The 16,989-nt window shown below is 45.1% G+C and overlaps 1 protein-coding gene across 3 annotated transcripts in view; it reads right to left on the reverse strand.

Moving 5' to 3' along the window:
• The window catches only part of TRDMT1 (tRNA aspartic acid methyltransferase 1), an 85,083-nt gene that overhangs the window by 31,450 nt on the left and 36,644 nt on the right, over positions 1–16,989 (reverse strand). For all 3 annotated transcript variants that reach the window (XM_038755931.1, XM_038755932.1, XM_038755933.1), the window contains exons 2-3: positions 6,957–7,066; positions 93–169 (exon numbers count right to left, since the gene is read on the reverse strand). In XM_038755931.1, coding sequence (XP_038611859.1) covers positions 93–169; positions 6,957–7,066 — 187 coding nt within the window. The remainder of the gene's footprint in view (positions 1–92; positions 170–6,956; positions 7,067–16,989) is intronic.

Raw genomic sequence — 16,989 nt, forward strand, 5'->3', positions numbered from 1 at the left:
TGAAATATACTGAACTTTAACAAAAACCACAATTCTTAATGTCCTTCTAATTCTTATTACGTGGCTCAGGAGTGTAGAATTTAAAATCCTACCTGGTGAATGGCTGGCATGGGGGGCTCATCAATATCATATCGAAGGACAACCTATCAAACTCCTTCAATGAAATCCCCTGAGCAGAGACATTGATGGAGAGGGAAAAAACAGATGATTAAAACATAAATTATGGTAGGACTTTAGAGAAAACAGTCAAATGCACACATTTCCTTTTCAGCAACAATGAAAAAAATCAACACTGAAGAGTCGGTAATCATTCACTCATTCAATTGTATTTATTGAGCGCTTACTGTGTGCAGAGCACTGTACTAAGCGCTTAGGAAGTACAAGTCGGCAACATATAGAGATGGTCCCTACCCAAAAACGGGCTCACAGTGTAGAAGACTAGAATCCTATGTTTAACTCACAAAAACAGCAGTGGGAATGAGAGACGTACTGAGATAAGAAAATGCACAATCTAAAACACAAAGATAAGCCAAAAATGGCATTCATAAAAGAGGTTGGGCATCTGAGAGATACTTCATTTGGCTAGTAAACTAAAACACTTCTTTAGCTCAGCAAATACAGAAAGTCTAAAACTTTACATGGTTTTTTAATATTTCATTTGTATTTTCAGCAGCCTCTTCAATAGGAGATTTCTATGTTATTAATTTATCTCTTCTGTTGGGGAAAACCCAAAGGGGAAGCTAATACGATAATCATGCATTTCCTTCCATGGCAGATGATCCTAAACTGGGAGCAGCAATAAGCACAATTCAAAGGCTTTGCAAGTACAAAACAGATGATACGCCTACCTTGATCTTACAAGCATCTTCATGGAGATCAGCTATCAATCAGGGGTATTTATTCACTCATTCAATCGTATTTATTGAGCGCTTACTGTATGCCGAGCACTGTACTAAGTGCTTGGAAAGTACAATTTGGCAACAAATAGAGATGATCCCTGCCCCAAAACAGTGCTTACTGGGCGCAGAGCACTATACTAAGTGCTTGGAAAAGTATAATGCAACAGAGTAGACAAGGCATGCAGAGTCTACAGAGGGAGAGGGACATTGAAATAAATTATGGAGAGGAGAAATAGTAAAATATAAGGATATGTGCATAAATGCTTTGAGGCTGGTGTGAGACTGTTTAAGACATGCACAGTGAACTGCATAGGAAAGGCGGGGAGAGGAAATGAGGACTCAGACAAGGAAGATGAGATTTTAGGAGGGTTACGGAAGTAGGGAGAGTAGAAGAGAAGGAGAGTGGGGTACCAAACCACTCCACAGCACTTGTGTATATTTGTACATATTTATTACTCCATTTATTTTATTAATGATGTGTACATAGCTATAATTCTATTTATCTATTCTGGTGGTATTGACACCTGTCTCCTTGTTTTGTCTTGTCGTGTGTCTCCCCCTTCTAGACTGTGAGCCCGCTGTTGGGTAGGGCCCGTCCCTATCTGTTGCCGAATTAATTATAATAATAATGATGGCATTTATTAAGCACTTACTATGTGCAAAGCACTGTTCTGAGCGCTGGGGAGGCTACAGAGTGATCAGGTTGTCCCATGGAGGGCTCACAGTCAATCCCCATTATACAGATGAGGTAACTGAGGCCCAGAGAAGTGAAGTGACTTGCCCCAAAGTCACACAGCTGACAATTGGTGGAGCCGGGATTTGAACCCATGATCACTAACTCCAAAGCCCATGCTCTTTCCACTGAGCCACGCTGAATTGTACTTTCCAAGTGCTTAGTACAGTGCTCGGCGCACGGGAAGCATTCAGTAAATACGATTGAATGAAGGAATGAATGAATGTGACCAACGTGGCTCAATGGAAAGAGCATGGATTTTGGAGTCAGAGGTCATGGGTTCAAATCTCGGCTCCGCCACTTGTCAGCTGTGTGACTTTGGGCAAGTCACTCCACTTCTCTGGGCCTCAGTTTCCTCATCTGTTAAATGGGGATGAAGACTGTGAGCCCCCTTGGGACAACCTGATCACCTTGTAACCTCCGCAGAGCTTAGAACAGTGCTTTGCACATAGTAAGCACTTAATAAATGCCATTATTATTATTATTAAGGGGTCGACAGCAGGATAGATGAGATTGAAGAACAGCGGGTAGATGGGTGTTGGAGAAGTGAAATGCACTTTGATGTAGACGGAGATTAGCTAGGTAAAGCAGGGAGAGAGCTGATTGAGTACCTTACCACCATCAGTATTCTCCTGAGGTAATGATAACAATGATTGTGGTATTTGATGGCATTTGTTAAGCACTTACTATGTGCCAAGCACTGTTCTAAGCACTGAGGTAGATACAAGGCAATCAGGTTAATGATAACAATAATTGTGGTATCTGATGGCATTTGTTAAGTGCTTAATATGTGCCAAGCACTGTTCTAAGCACTGGGGTAGATACAAGGTAATCAGGTTGTCCTACATGGGGCTCACAGTCTTAATCCCCATTTTACAGAGGAGGTAACTAAGGCTACTATGTGCCAAGCACTGTGCTAACTGCTAGAATAGATGCAATGCGATCCATTCGGATTCATTCATTCAATCAATCGTATTTATTGAGCGCTTACGGTGTGCAGAGCATTGTACTAAGCGCTTGGGAAGTACAAGTTGGCAACATAAGACAAAAATAATAATAATTATGGTATTTGTTATGCGCTTACTATGTGCCAAGCACTGTTCTAAGCGCTGGGGGAATACAAGGTGATAGGTTGTCCCACGTGGGGCTCACAATCTTAATCCCCATTTTACAGATGAGGTTACTGAGGCCCAGAGAATTGAAGTGACTTGCCCAAAGTCACACAGCTGACAATTGGCGGAGCTGGGATTAGAACCCATGACCTCTGACTCTAAAGCCCAGGTTCTTTCCACGGAGCCACGCTGCTTCTCCACTGATATAATCCATGCCCTAAATGAGGCTCTCAGTTCAAGGGAAGGATTCTTAGGGTTCATGACAAAAACTACTACAGTGATATCTGTCCACATCCATGCAGCTGGCAATCCTTTCCACACTATGTGCACAGTGCTTGGCACATAGTAAGCGCTGAACAAATACCATAATAATAATAATTATTATTATTATTTTTTGCTGAGCTGTCTTATTTGTTAGCAGCTTTGCTTAGTGACACTTTCTGTTCCGGAGAACAGTTACCCTTTTTTACAGATGAGTAAACATAGCAGAGCCCAGATCCTCTGACTCCCAAATCCAGGCTCACCTAATCTTTGCAAAGTCTCTGCTCTAATACTTCCATCTTATTTGTGGCTGCATCTTGCCAGGAGGGTTGTCTGCTGTACCCCAGTTCCACTATCACATCTGAGATTGTACTTTATGCAGCTGTACTTCATATCCAAAGTAGACACATCTGATGCTGAGATTTAATAATAATAATGGCATTTATTATGCGCTTACTATGTGCAAAGCACTGTTCTAAAAACTGGGGAGGTTACAAGGTGATCAGGTTGTCCCAAGGGGGCTCAGTCTCCATTTTACAGGTGAGGTAACTGAGGCCCAGAGAAGTGAAGTGACTTGCCCAAAGTCACACAGCTGACAATCGGCAGAGCCAGGATTTAAACCCCTGATGTCTGACTCAAAAGCCCGTGTTCTTTCTACTGAGCCATGCTGTTTCCATTTCTTGACTCATCCTACGATCCTCTCAAAGCTTTGGCTCCCAAATAGCCACTCCTTCCCCATTTGTCGCTCAGTTTGGGGGGAATTGTGATTTATCGTGTCTTTCAATATTTCTTCTTTCCTCCTTGTTTATGGTCCTACCACTTCCATTCACAGCTGCCCAACAGCTGCTGGGTATCTTGTTGCTGACCGTTCTCTTAACAAAGACCATTCAGTGATGTGTGTTGTGACGAGTACTGACTCAGTGGAGCAGTTACGGACAAACCGCTGTAGATTAATTGTAGTGACCATCCTTGTCTCTAGAGATGTCTTATAACTGAGAGTGATGTCTACATGTTTTGTTGTCTGTCTTCCCCTTCTAGACTGTGAGCCCATTGCTGGGTAGGTACCGTCTCCATTCATTCATTCAATCGTATTTACTGAGCACTTACTGTGTGCAGAACACTTTACTAAGCGCTTGGGAAGTACGAGTTGGCAAAATATAGAGACGGTCCCTACCCAACAACGGGCTCACAGTCTAGGAGGGGGAGACAGACAATAAAACAAAACATGTGGACAGGTGCCAAGTCATCACAATAAATAGAAATAAAGCTAGATGCACATCATTAACAAAATAAAGCGCTTAGTACAGTGCTCTGCACATAGTAAGTGCTCAATAAATACGATTGAATGAATGAATGAATGACCTGCTCAAGAAGTTAGGAATGGTAATATGGTTGCTTCAACTCCCTCAATGACTAGGTAATCTGGACCGATTAAAGGAAGTATGCCATCTCCTTGAGTAGTTTCACCACCATCACCTATGAGTCACACTCGTTATCAAATGACAGACCAGGATCGCCTATAATGTGGTCTTCTAAGGCAGTCCACTCACCAAACCTGGTAATATTCACACAACACAACTTTCCTGGATAGAGCAAGTGAGAAAAATGGACCACAAAAGGTTACTGAAGAAGCTGTTGTAAGGTGAAAGAAGAAGAGCATATATACGATGGGGAGGGTAGAGGCAACATTTTAAACATAATAATAATAACGATGATGATGGCATTTGTTAAGTGCTTACTACGTGCCAAGCACTGTTCTAGGAGCTGGGGTACATACACGTGGGGCTCATGGTCTTAATCCCCAATTTACAGATGAGGTAACTGATGCACGGAGAAGTGACTTGCCCAAAGTCACACAGCTGATAAGTGGCTGGGCCAGGATTAGAACCCTCGCCCTCTGACTCCCAAGCCTGTGCTTTTTCCCACTAAGCCATGCTGCTTCTCCATTAAATATATACTGAAGTTCAATCTCAGACAATGTAGCAAAATACTGGAAGGTAACAGCAGCGTGGAGACCGGCCTGGCTTGGGGATGTCGGGAGAGGGGTTGGTTTCCATGAACGGAGGCTCTGGGAAAATCAGGATACCAAGACGCAGCCTCAAAAATAGTGACAGGCTGTAGGTTGTATAGCCCTCTAGACAGTAAGCTCCTAATGGGCAGGGAACCATGTCTACTAACTGATGTACTATACAACTCTCTCAAGTGCTTAGTACAGTGCTCTGCACACACAGTAAACACTCAAAAAATTTCACAGAGTGATTGATTACAGTCAGGAAATGCACCACACAATGTGCAAAGAATCGCCAATCTTCTCAGCCTCACCCACACACTGTCAACCTCAAAATAAAGGGTAAATGTCCATGTGTAACATTATTATTGGCATTTAAAACATGGAGAAATTAAGAGACCAAGTAATTACGTGATTTGCCCAAAGACACTGAATGTCAGCTCCAAAGGCTGAGTGAGGCTGTAAATTAGAAGTCATTTGTCAGAAAAGGAACTTTATCAATTTTCTAAAATCTGTTCTCCTGTAATTTGAGTTCTTGATTTCAGAAGAATTAGGATTCTTTCATACGTGCCCCAGGATAAGGATGTTAAGTGCCTACTATGTGTGAAGCACTAAGCGCTGGGGGGGGATACAAGGTGATCAGGTTGTCCCACGTGGGGCTCACAGTCTTAATCCTCATTTTACAGATGAGGAAACGGAGGCACAGAGAAGTGACTTGCTCAAAGTCACACAGCTGATGAGGGGCGGAGCCAGGATTAGAACCCGTGACCTCTGCCTCCCAAGCCCATGTTCTTTCCACTGAGCCACGCTGCTTCTCTAGGCTTCAAATAGTTCAATTACATTTGTTCATAAGAGGGCATATTTAAAACAGAAATAAACTTTTTCAACATCATCCATGTTAGGGTAAACAGATTTACGAAACGAAAGTGTTCCTAAGTTCAGTAACTTCACATTTTTCGCAACCCTCACTTACATTCTTGCCTTGCCATTCCAGCAAAGTAATTTTATGTCATAATTAACCTCTTGGATGCTGATTCAACCACGACTACCATCATCATCATCAAATTCCGTTTCCCGAGCACCTTGAACGCAAAGCCCCGAACTAAGCATTAGGCCGAGTACAACGGAAGCAAACATAGGATCACTGGCCTCCAGAATAATAATAATAATGATGGCATTTATTAAGTGCTTACTATGTGCAAAGCACTGTTCTAAGCGCTGGGGAGGTTAAAAGGTGATCAAGTTGTCCCATGGGGGGCTCACAGTCTTAATCCCCATTTTCCAGATGAGGAAACTGAGGCACAGAGGAGTTAAGTGACTTGCCCAAAGTCACACAGCTGACAATTGGCAGAGCTGGGATTTGAACCCATGACCTCTGACTCCAAAGCCCGGGCTCTTTCCACTGAGCCACGCTGCTTCTCTAAAAGACCCTCTAGTGAGGATAATCGTCTGCTTGGGTGCCAAATCTACAGGATCATTTTCACCACATAACTGAACTATTATCTACGTTCTTATCCTGGGCAAGTATGGAAGATTCCTAATTCTTCTGAACTAAAGAACTCAAATTACAGAGAACAGATGCTAGAACAGTGATAAAGTTCCGTTTTTGAAAAATGGCTTTTAATTTAAAGTCTCACCCAGCCTTTGGAGCTGATTTTCAGTATCTCTGGGCAAATCACTTAACTACCTGTCACACTTTTTAAGGGGGGGGATCTGTCACCCCTCCAACTCAATAGACCAGTAGGTATTTATTGAGTGCTTAATGTGTGCAGGGTACAGGACTAAATGGTTGCCTGCTTTCAGCTGTTCTGCCTTGTGGCCCGCTTCATCTCCGGGGGCCTACAATGACCTTATTCCGAATTCCCCCCTCCCCAGGGGACTGCAGAACCAAGCAGGCTTCTGGGTTCTACACAGGTCTAATATATGAAAAGTGTATTACTCACCTCAATCGTCTTTGCCCACAGCTGGGTGTTGGGAAAGTTATGCTTGTACACCTCATTAGCAATGGTGTTTACATCAATAGCAGCTATGACTTCTGCCGGAATGCGACTTTCTGCAATACAAGAAACATTTATCAAACTCTCTCCGCAGGGTGGCTATACTTAGATGCTCTCAATAAAAAGCTGAGGGCATGGGCTAGACAGTTCCCTCACTGTGGCTACTTTATTTATGTTGAAAATACGGAGGAAGAGGGGAGATTGGACCTAATCGAATGGCTTACAATAGAAAAAGGGGCCCAGCGTCTAATGAGGCAAGTGTGAAGGTATGTTATTTACAGCCTTATATAGCATTTGCCACCTCTCTGGGAAAACAGTCTACCCTGCCTTTCTGAAGGCTCTGTATGTACCTGGCATACATTTATTCTCAGGACAAGCACCTTTATATATCTACATACCAGTGTGACACACTGGTCAGTGAATCAGTAACACTGAACTCAACAAAATAACCTTGATAAGCATGATTATGCTGTGTCCTCAGCTCCAGACTGAAACACCAGAGTCTCATCACCCGTAGCCATTCCAACCTCAGAATCTGGGGCACCAGAGTCCTAAACGTGCCACTGGGTGTGTCCTGGCTTTACACAAAGTAGGCTCCCTCTGTGTCACTCGCTGCTCCGCTCTACAAAGAAGCGCATAACACAATCTCACCATACAAGCTGTGATGGGTTCCTAGAAAATGCGGGTATATCGTGGAAGGGTTGGATTATGGGGTAGGCGTTCCCCTCGACAAAAATGCAGCTTGGTATGTTGTGCTCCGCACCCAGAACCAGAACGATTGTCGGGCCCAATGGGTAAGGAAAACTGGCAGTGTAATCCCTCCCCCTGAATTCCTCCCTTCATTCATTCCCCTTTTTTGTTTCTAGGGGCTTTTGTGCCAGGGTCATTACCCCCTCCTCCCCTCTTCCCACTCCTCTGCGCCAGCATTTTGTTTTAAACTTTGTTCACCAAAACAGCTGTTGCTGCCGACAAGGCTAAATCTGTCATACCGCTCATCTACTCCTCTACTCCTCCAGCCAGGAAGTAGAAAGAAATGGGGAGGAGGGAACGGCATGCCGACATTGGCAGCTGCCTCTACATCCACAGCTGTTGCCTGCCTTCCTTCCCAGTCTGCCTGACTCCGTTCTCAGGCTGGGGACTGGGGCAGGGAGGGAAGTTAAGGCAAGCAGGGCAAGTGGTGCCATGCAGAATGTGATCACAGTGACGGCAGATCGGCAAGAGGGCCCCGTTGCTGGGCTGGGGAAAAATGTGTTTGATCTGTCCAATGTTGAAGGCAGCTTTCGGGGTGGTGGCATGCGTAGTTTAAGATAAATATGCTGTAATAATAATAATAATAATGATGATGATAATAATAATAATAATAATAATAATAATAATGTTTAGCGCTTACTATGTGCGAAGCACTGTTCTAAGCGCTGTGGGGGATACAAGGTGATCAGGTTGTCCCACGTGGGGCTCACAGTCTTAATCCTCATTTTACAGATGAGGAAACGGAGGCACAGAGAAGTGACTTGCTCAAAGTCACACAGCTGATGAGGGGTGGAGCCAGGATTAGAACCCGTGACCTCTGCCTCCCAAGCCCGTGCTCTTTCCACTGAGCCACGCTGCTTCTCTAGGCTTCAAATACTTTGGAGACGGTTCCTGGGGGGCATCAGCCAACATCATGTATGGAGATCCAGGGACACTTGGCACCCTTCTAGACTGTGAGCCTGTTGTTGGGTAGGGACCGTCTCTATATGTCGCCAACTTGTACTTCCCAAGCGCTTAGTACAGTGCTCTGCACACAGTAAGCGTTCAATAAATACAACTGTATGAATGAACGAACCCGGGGTACCCCAGTGCACCCTGCTTCCTGCTAGATGACTGATACACATGGTGGCACGAAATTTCCAGCCGGTTCCGCTCTTTTGTGGGGAGAACCTCCACTGCTCCGCTCCCATCCAGGAATTTCTACAATCTTGCTTCATTTGCAGTCTTCCACTTTGTAAATCCACGTAGCCGGCAAACCAGCCCTCAACGCTTGGTGTGAGCTCCCCGGCGATAAATACCTTCGGCCTGAATGTGGCCTCTGTTCCCACGAACTTTCCCCTTCTCGGGAAAGAGTACAGACGGTGTCGTCCCACTCGGTATTGCAATGAAACTCAGGAAGACATTGCAAAGAGATGATGGCAAGGGATATTTTTTTCCCTAAACTGCAGAGGGACCAACGCTGCCGAGAGCTTGGCGGGGGTGGATGCTGGAAGCCCATGGCCCATGCCAGCTGTGGGATCAAAGGGAACACAGTCCTGGCTGGTTGGTCCTCAGGGACACCTCAGTCCCGGAGGCAATAGGGCAACCACCTACAGAGCAAAAATCCAGGTGGGTCAGCTGGGCTCCGGACGCAAGGATGTCTAATTCCCACCTATGTTTCTTCTCCCGGTTCATTGTACAGTGCTCCGCACACAGCAAGCGCTTAATAAATCCTATTATTACTACAACAGCTACAAAAAGACAACTAGAGAATGCACTAATCTCAAGAGGACACTCCAACATCACTCAAATGACTCTGTGAATGCAGACCGGCTTCTAGCCAAAATCTACTTCATTTGGAAGAGGGGGCATTCCTCCGACGCTTGAGGGAACCTCTCTCCCTGCCCCTTCCAGGCCCCATGGCTCTGTAACCAGGGCATATGACAACCTCTTTTGATAGATACAAGATGTAGTGTTGGAAAAATCTTTCGGGAGCCCACTTCTCCATGATAGCAGTTTGAGGTGCTTCCTTTCCTGGACTGCACGGGGCGATCAATCAAATCAATCAATGATATTTATTGAGCGCTTCTTATGTGCAGAGAGCTGTACTAAGTGCTTGAGAGACTACAACAGAGCTGGTAGTTACATTCCCTGCCCATAACGAGCTTACGGCCTTGATGGTGACATAGACATTAATATAAATCAATAAACGTATAATAATAATGGCATTTATTAAGTGCTTACTATGTGCCAAGCACTGTTCTAAGCACTGAGAAGGTTACAAGATGATCAGGTTGTCCCATGGGAGGCTCACAGTCTTAATCCCCATTTTACAGATGAGGTAACTGAGGCACAGAGGAGTTACGTGACTTGCCCAAAGTCACACGGCTGACAACTGGCGGAGTTGGGATTTGAACCCATGACCTGTGACTCTATTCATTCATTCATTCAATCCTACTTATTGAGCGCTTACTGTGTGCAGAGCACTGTACTAAGCGCTTGGGAAGTCCAAGTTGGCAACATATAGAGACAGTCCCAACCCAACAGCGGGCTCACAGTCTAGAAGGGGAAGACAGAGAACAAAACAAAACATATTAACAAAATAAAATAAATAGAATAAATATGTACAAATAAAATAAATAAATAAATAGAATAATAAATACATACAAGCATATATACATAGCCCATGCTCTTTCCACTGAGCCATGCTGCTTCTCAGAGCCCGCTGTTGGTTAGGGACTGTCTCTATATGTTGCCAACATGTACTTCCCAAGCGCTTAGTACAGTGCTCTGCACACAGTAAGCGCTCAATAAATACAACTGAATGAATAACGTAGATGTTATGTAACATACATAAGCGCTGTGATCTTCACCCAGGGCCACGAATAATGCGGCGAAGTCACATTGTGCCACGCTTTCCCCAGAAAATGCTCCAAGACCTCTGGGAAACTTGTTTTTTTTGTTCTTTGGGACAGCAATGAAGGCTAAAGGTTGTCTCAGTTCAGCCCCTGAAATTACATACTCCTGGTCACTGCAACAGAGACTGCTTTTTGGACTTGCTTAGCCTTTTGTTATAATAAATGCCGGAGAAAAACGTGACTCTTCCTTCTCTCCCCCTTCTATCCGTTGGCGGCCGCTCGCCAAGGGCGGCTGTTACCCCAGGGCCGACTGGGAGCCACCGGGCACCATGGTTCGCAGTAAGCACTTCATAAAAAACACCCTTATAATTATGATGACTGTTATTCTCTGTCACGGGGAGCTCAACAAAAGCCATGTAAGCTTTCTGTGCTGCTTTGCGTGCCTCTCACACTTGTGAGGCTGTGAGGAATGTAGCTGCCATTTGGAGTGGATTCTTCGACTTTCTCTATGCGGTGTCACATTCCCCAGTGGAACTACTCTTTGGCAGTGCATTAGAGCATTAATGTGAAGTAATATTTGTAGCTCTCCTGCATCAACTACTGCTGGCTTCAATCAATCAATGCCATTTATTGAGCGCTTACGGGGTGCACAGAACCCTAGTAAGCACTAGGGAAACTACAATACAACAGAGTAGAAAGGCACCGACTGACATGATTTCTGCCCACAAGGAATTTACAGTCTTTATGGGGAAGGTACACAATCAAAGAAATTATGGAAGAAAGAGCAATTAAAGCCAGACCTATAATAATAATGGCATTTATTAAGCGCTTACTATGTGCAAAGCACTGTTCTAAGTGCTGAGGGAGATACAAGGTGATCAGGTTGTCCCACAGGGGGCTCACAGTCTTCATCCCCATTTTCCAGATGAGGGAACTGAGGCACAGAGAAGTGAAGTGACTTGCCCAAAGTCACTCACCTGACAAGTGGCGGAGCTGGGACTTGAACCCATGACCTCTGACTCCAAAGCTCGGACTATTTCCACTGAGCCACGCTGCTTCTCGCAAGGCAAGGCTTGCAAGGCAGTACAAAATCCTCGCCAGCCTGCCCACCCCAAGGTCAAAAATTGCTTCTGCTTCAGTCTGTTTCTTGAATTTCTTTCATTCATTCATTCAATCGTTTTTATTGAGCGCTTACTGTGTGCAGGGCACTGTACTAAGCGCTTGGGAAGTACAAGTTGGCAACATATAGAGACGGTCCCCACCAAACAGTGGGCGCACAGTCTAGAAGACTGTGACATTTCTTCAAGATGAAAACGTATTTCCCTTCCTGATATGACTGCATGACCGCTTTTGCTGCCTTGGCAAAGACGACTCTGTACATGCATGTCAAGTCTCGTCAGAGTTCCCGTGTCTTTCCTCTGTCTGCCCCATCTCCTATGAGAAGGAAGCCTTCACTTTTGGAATCCACGACCAGGGAATTGCCACCCATGGCTGTTCTCTGGAAGCTGCTTTTGGCTCCCTTCTCCTCGGCCACCACTGCACTGCTCTGTCCGATTATAGCAGTGCTTCCCTGGAGAGGAGACCTTTTCCCAGCTGGGAGCAACTTCTTGGAGTCATTCAAGTTGGAGCCCTAATGGGGGGCTCCTTGGGAGAATGGGCCCAGCTGGGAAAGCCCCGTCAAGGCCGGGTTGTCTCAGTTCAGCCCTTGAAATTACATACTCCTGGTCACTGTAACTGAGACTGCTTTTTGAACTTGCTTGGGCCTTTTTTATAATGTGGTGATGAAAAACATGACTCTTCCTTCTCTCACCCTTCTACCTGTTGGTGGTTACTCCCGCAGGGGATGCAGACGGCCCGCCCCTTCACGCTACACAAAGCATGAGTGCCAGTGGGAAGGGAGCAGAGCATCTGTAAGCTCATTGTGGGCAGGGAATATGTCTGCTATATCGTACTCTCCCAAGCGTTTAGTACTGTGCTCTGCACACAGTAAGTGCTCAATAAATACGACTGACTGACTGATGCCAGACAGCTGTACCCACTGAGGCTCTGGGAAAAACAGATGCCCAACGGATCCAATAACCACACAGTGGGCAGAAGCAGAGGTGAATTCCCCACGTCTGACAGTGGAAACCTGCCCACCGAATTAAGGTTTGGCCGGGTGGGGAATTGAGGCCCACAGGTCCAGCCCAGCAGAAACTGCTATGGCCCTGGGCAGATTTGGTTTTAATCTGGGAAAGAACCAAATTTACTTGAAAACACCAAGCTTTGATTTCACTTCTTGTTTTTTAGGGTGTTTTTTTTAATGACACATACGCAACATCTATATGCTAAACATTTCTAGGGGCAGTTTGTAAATGGTCAAATACAGTCTCTTCGGCCCAGTTGCCTGTTGGTCCTGGCAACAATCCTAAAGCACTCTGCTTAACTGAGGGAGTCCACTTCAGGTTCAATCCAGATTCTAACCCAATTCCAATTCCAGCATGAAGAGAGGAGAAGACGGATGACACACAGAGACAGGCAAAAATGGTCCTGAGGGTTTGCCAGTTACCCAACAGAGATCTTTACAGCGTGGAGAGAAAGGGCCTCCCCCGAAGAAAAACCTGACCAAACCCTCCCTCTCCTCCCACCCCACCATTCACACATAAAACTCCAGAACTGTAGACACCTCTTCTCTCACAAGACACTCAACAAGCCCTACCTCCTGAAATTTAACGATAACTTTTCCGACGGGGGGCTCCTGGCCTACATGGAAACAAATCCAGCAATAGCAATTAGAACAGTGTTTGACACATAGTAAGCATTTAACAGATACAACAGTAATAATAATAATGATGTGTATATATCTATAATTCTATTTATCTGTTTGGATGCTATTGATGCCTACTTGTTTTGTTGTCTGTCTCCCCCCTTCTAGACTATGAGCCTACTGTTGGGTAGGGATTGTCTCTATCTGTTGCCAAATTGTACTTTCCAAGTGCTTAGTATAGTGCTCTGCACACAGTAAGTGCTCAATAAATACAACTGAATGAATGAGTGATGATGATAATAATAGCACAAATCAAAAAATGGGTTAATGATCAGTTTACTGAAATCAAGTATCTATTCAATTGAAATTCAGATCAACAGTAATTACGGTATTTCAAATTCATTCAATCGTATTTACTGAGCGCTTACTGTGAGCAGAGAACTGTACTAAGCACTTGAGATGCTAATGCTACCTACTATTGCACACAATGGCTTCACCAAGCTAGTCCCCACTTGAGGAAAAAATGCACTGTGTTTACCATAAATCAGTTATTTACAGTTTCCATCAAGTAAGAGACTGAGTGGGTTTGCCTGGGGCCAGAAGATTCATGGCCCCTGACTTTTTCAGGCTAACTGGTAATCGACAGCAGGGTTCTGAATTTATAGAATAGCCAATAACCGACAAGAAGTTCTCCTGAGTAAAAAAGCAATTTCTGATGAATGCTGTGAGGAGATAGATACGGGCTGTCCATGTGGGAAAAACTGTCCAAAGACAGAAAGGAAGAAGATTCTTCCACTGGGGATCGAATTCACTGAGATATCGATCGTGAAAACATAAAGGGGTTGAACGATACAGAATCAATAATCAACTTAATTCCTCTTGTGATGGAAAGCAATTAGGGCATGGCCTCATCAATATTAATTCAACCGGCCTTTTCATCATGGTATTGCCTTGGGGCACGGATCAATTTCTACAGAAAGAATCAGTGATTCGATCTACTGACCGTGTCAAAAACAGAAGCCAGCTCCCTAGAGACAAAAATTGGTGTGGACCATAGGTTTTCATGGACTGCGAATGCTCTGAATATCTTCTCTGGGTGCCAGTAAAGGTCTGATAAAAACACCTAACCTGGCAGAGTTCTGGTAAAAATGAAGCAGAAAAACAAGTTAAATACTAACTGCTTCAGGCTCGGTCTGGTTTTGGGCTCCCATCCCCAAGGGACTGAAGACTGGGAGAGTGTTTTGTATTGTACTCTCCCAAGCACTTAGTAAGGTGCTCTGCATATAGTTAGTGCTCAATAAATACCACTGCTTGCTTGATTGACTGAGTGCCTCGGCAGAAAAATTAAAATGATGCAGGGGGATATAATAATAATTATGTAATTTATGTTTCATTCATTCATTCATTCAATCGTATTTATTAAGTGCTTACTGTGTGCAGTACAAGTTGGTAACATACAGAGACGGTCCCTACCCAACAGCGGGCTCACAGTCTAGAAGGGGGAGACAGACAACAAAACAAAACATATTAACAAAGTAAAATAAATAGAATAAATATGTGCAAATAAAATAAGTAGAATAATAAATACGTACCAACATATATACATATATACAGGTGCTGTGGGGAGGGGAAGGAGTAAGGCGGGGGAGATGGGGAGGGGGAGGAGAGGGAGAGGAAGGAGGGGGCTCATTCTGGGAAGGCCTCCTGGAGGAGGTGAGCACTCAGTAGGGCCTTGAAGGGAGGAAGAGAGCTAGCTTGGTGGATTTGCGGAGGAAGGGCATTCCAGGCCAGGGGGAGGACGTGGGCCGGGGGTCGACAGCGGGACAGGCGAGAATGAGGCCCAGTGAGATTAGCGGCAGAGGAGCAGAGGGTGCGGGCTGGGCTGGAGAAGGAGAGAAGGGAGGTGAGGTAGGAGGGGGCGAGGTGATAGAGAGCCTTGAAGCCAAGAGTGAGTAGTTTTTGCCTGATGCGTAGGTTGATTGGTAGCCACTGGAGATTTTTGAGAAGGGGAGTAACATGCCCAGAGCATTTCTGCACAAAGACGATCCGGGCAGCAGTGTGAACTATAGATTGAAGTGGGGAGAGACAGGAGGAGGGTAGCAGTTTGGATGGAGAGGAAAGGGCGGATCTTGGCACCGTTGCGGAGGTGAGACCGGCAGGTTTTGGTGATGGATTGGATGTGAGGGGTGAACGAGAGAGCGGAGTCAAGGATGACACCAAGGTTGCAGGCTTGTGAGACAGTAAAGATGGTAGTGCCATCAACAGTGATGAGAAAGTCAGGGAGAGGGCAGGGTTTGGGAGGGAAGATGAAGAGTTCAGTCTTGGACATGTTGAGTTTTAGATGGCGGGCACACATCTAGATGGAGATGTCCTGAAGGCAGGAGGAGATGAGAGCCTGGAGGGAGGGAGAGAGAGCAGGGGCAGAGATGTATATTTGGGTGTCATCAGCATAGAGATCATAGTTGAAGCCGTGGGAGCAAATGAGTTCCCAAGGGAGTGAGTGTAGATAGAGAACAAAAGGGGACCAAGAACTGACCCTTGAGGAACCCCTACAGTAAGGGGATGGGAGGGGGAAGAGGAGCCCGCAAAAGAGACTGCGAATGAACAGCCTGAGAGATAAGAGGAGAACCAGGAGAGGACAGAGTCTGTGAACCCAAGGTTGGATAGTGTGTTGAGAAGAAGGGGGTGTTTATTTACCAAGCACTATACTAAGCCTGGAGGTAAATAGATACAAGCTAATCAGGTCCTTCATGGGGTGAAAAGTCTAAGTAGGAGGGAGAACAGGTATTGAATTCCCATTTTGTAGATGAGGGAACTCTGAGAACAGAGAAGTTACGTGACTTGTCCAAGGTCACACTGCCTGGATTAGAACCCAAATTCTCTAAATCCCAGGCCCATGCTCTTTTCACTAGACCATGTTACTTTTCTCTGGCAAGAAAATAAAACTGGGATGAATTGACCTATGAAAAAGCTGACTGGGATGTAACTGCCTTCTCGGGGATGGATGAAGGGCAATATAAACAAGGAAGTTGGGGGGGGATGATCAGTTCTTTATATATCCACTGAGGACGGAAGAAGAGAAAATGGGCTTAAAATCCCCCTAACTGCAATTTATGCTAGACTGAAAGAATAACATTGCCAAAACATATCCATAATCACCTGCCCTTCGAGTGCTTCTTTCCTTAATGCAAGACTAACATCGACAACAGGTACTGCTCTGTGTTTGCATGTGTGTTTGTGGGGGGGTGTTTGTGAGCATGCATACTCATACACAGAGAAGAGAGCCCCTTCTGCTTCCTCTCTGAGTCAGCCTCCAGGACATTCCTCTCTAGTGACAGGGAAAATTATGGGAAGAACCACAGAAAACCTCAAAATAGAGGCAATGAAAGAGGCTTGATAGAGGGGTTTGGCCATTCATCAGCTCTAGTTTTCTCTGCTTGTCCCACTGAGAAATATACACAAAAACAAAGGCCCCCGGATCTGAGATACTGGTGTCTGAAAGCATTGCCATTCTAATTCCCCCTCTGCAAGAAACTTAGGCAACGTAAAGATAACAGGAGGAAAAAATGAATGAATGGGCTAACTTTTTACAAAGAGGTCTACTTCAAATAAATAATAAGAAAGACTGCTTGCACTTGGATCGCGC

This window comes from Tachyglossus aculeatus, chromosome 13 (genome assembly GCF_015852505.1).
Source record: "Tachyglossus aculeatus isolate mTacAcu1 chromosome 13, mTacAcu1.pri, whole genome shotgun sequence".
NCBI lineage: Eukaryota > Metazoa > Chordata > Mammalia > Monotremata > Tachyglossidae > Tachyglossus > Tachyglossus aculeatus.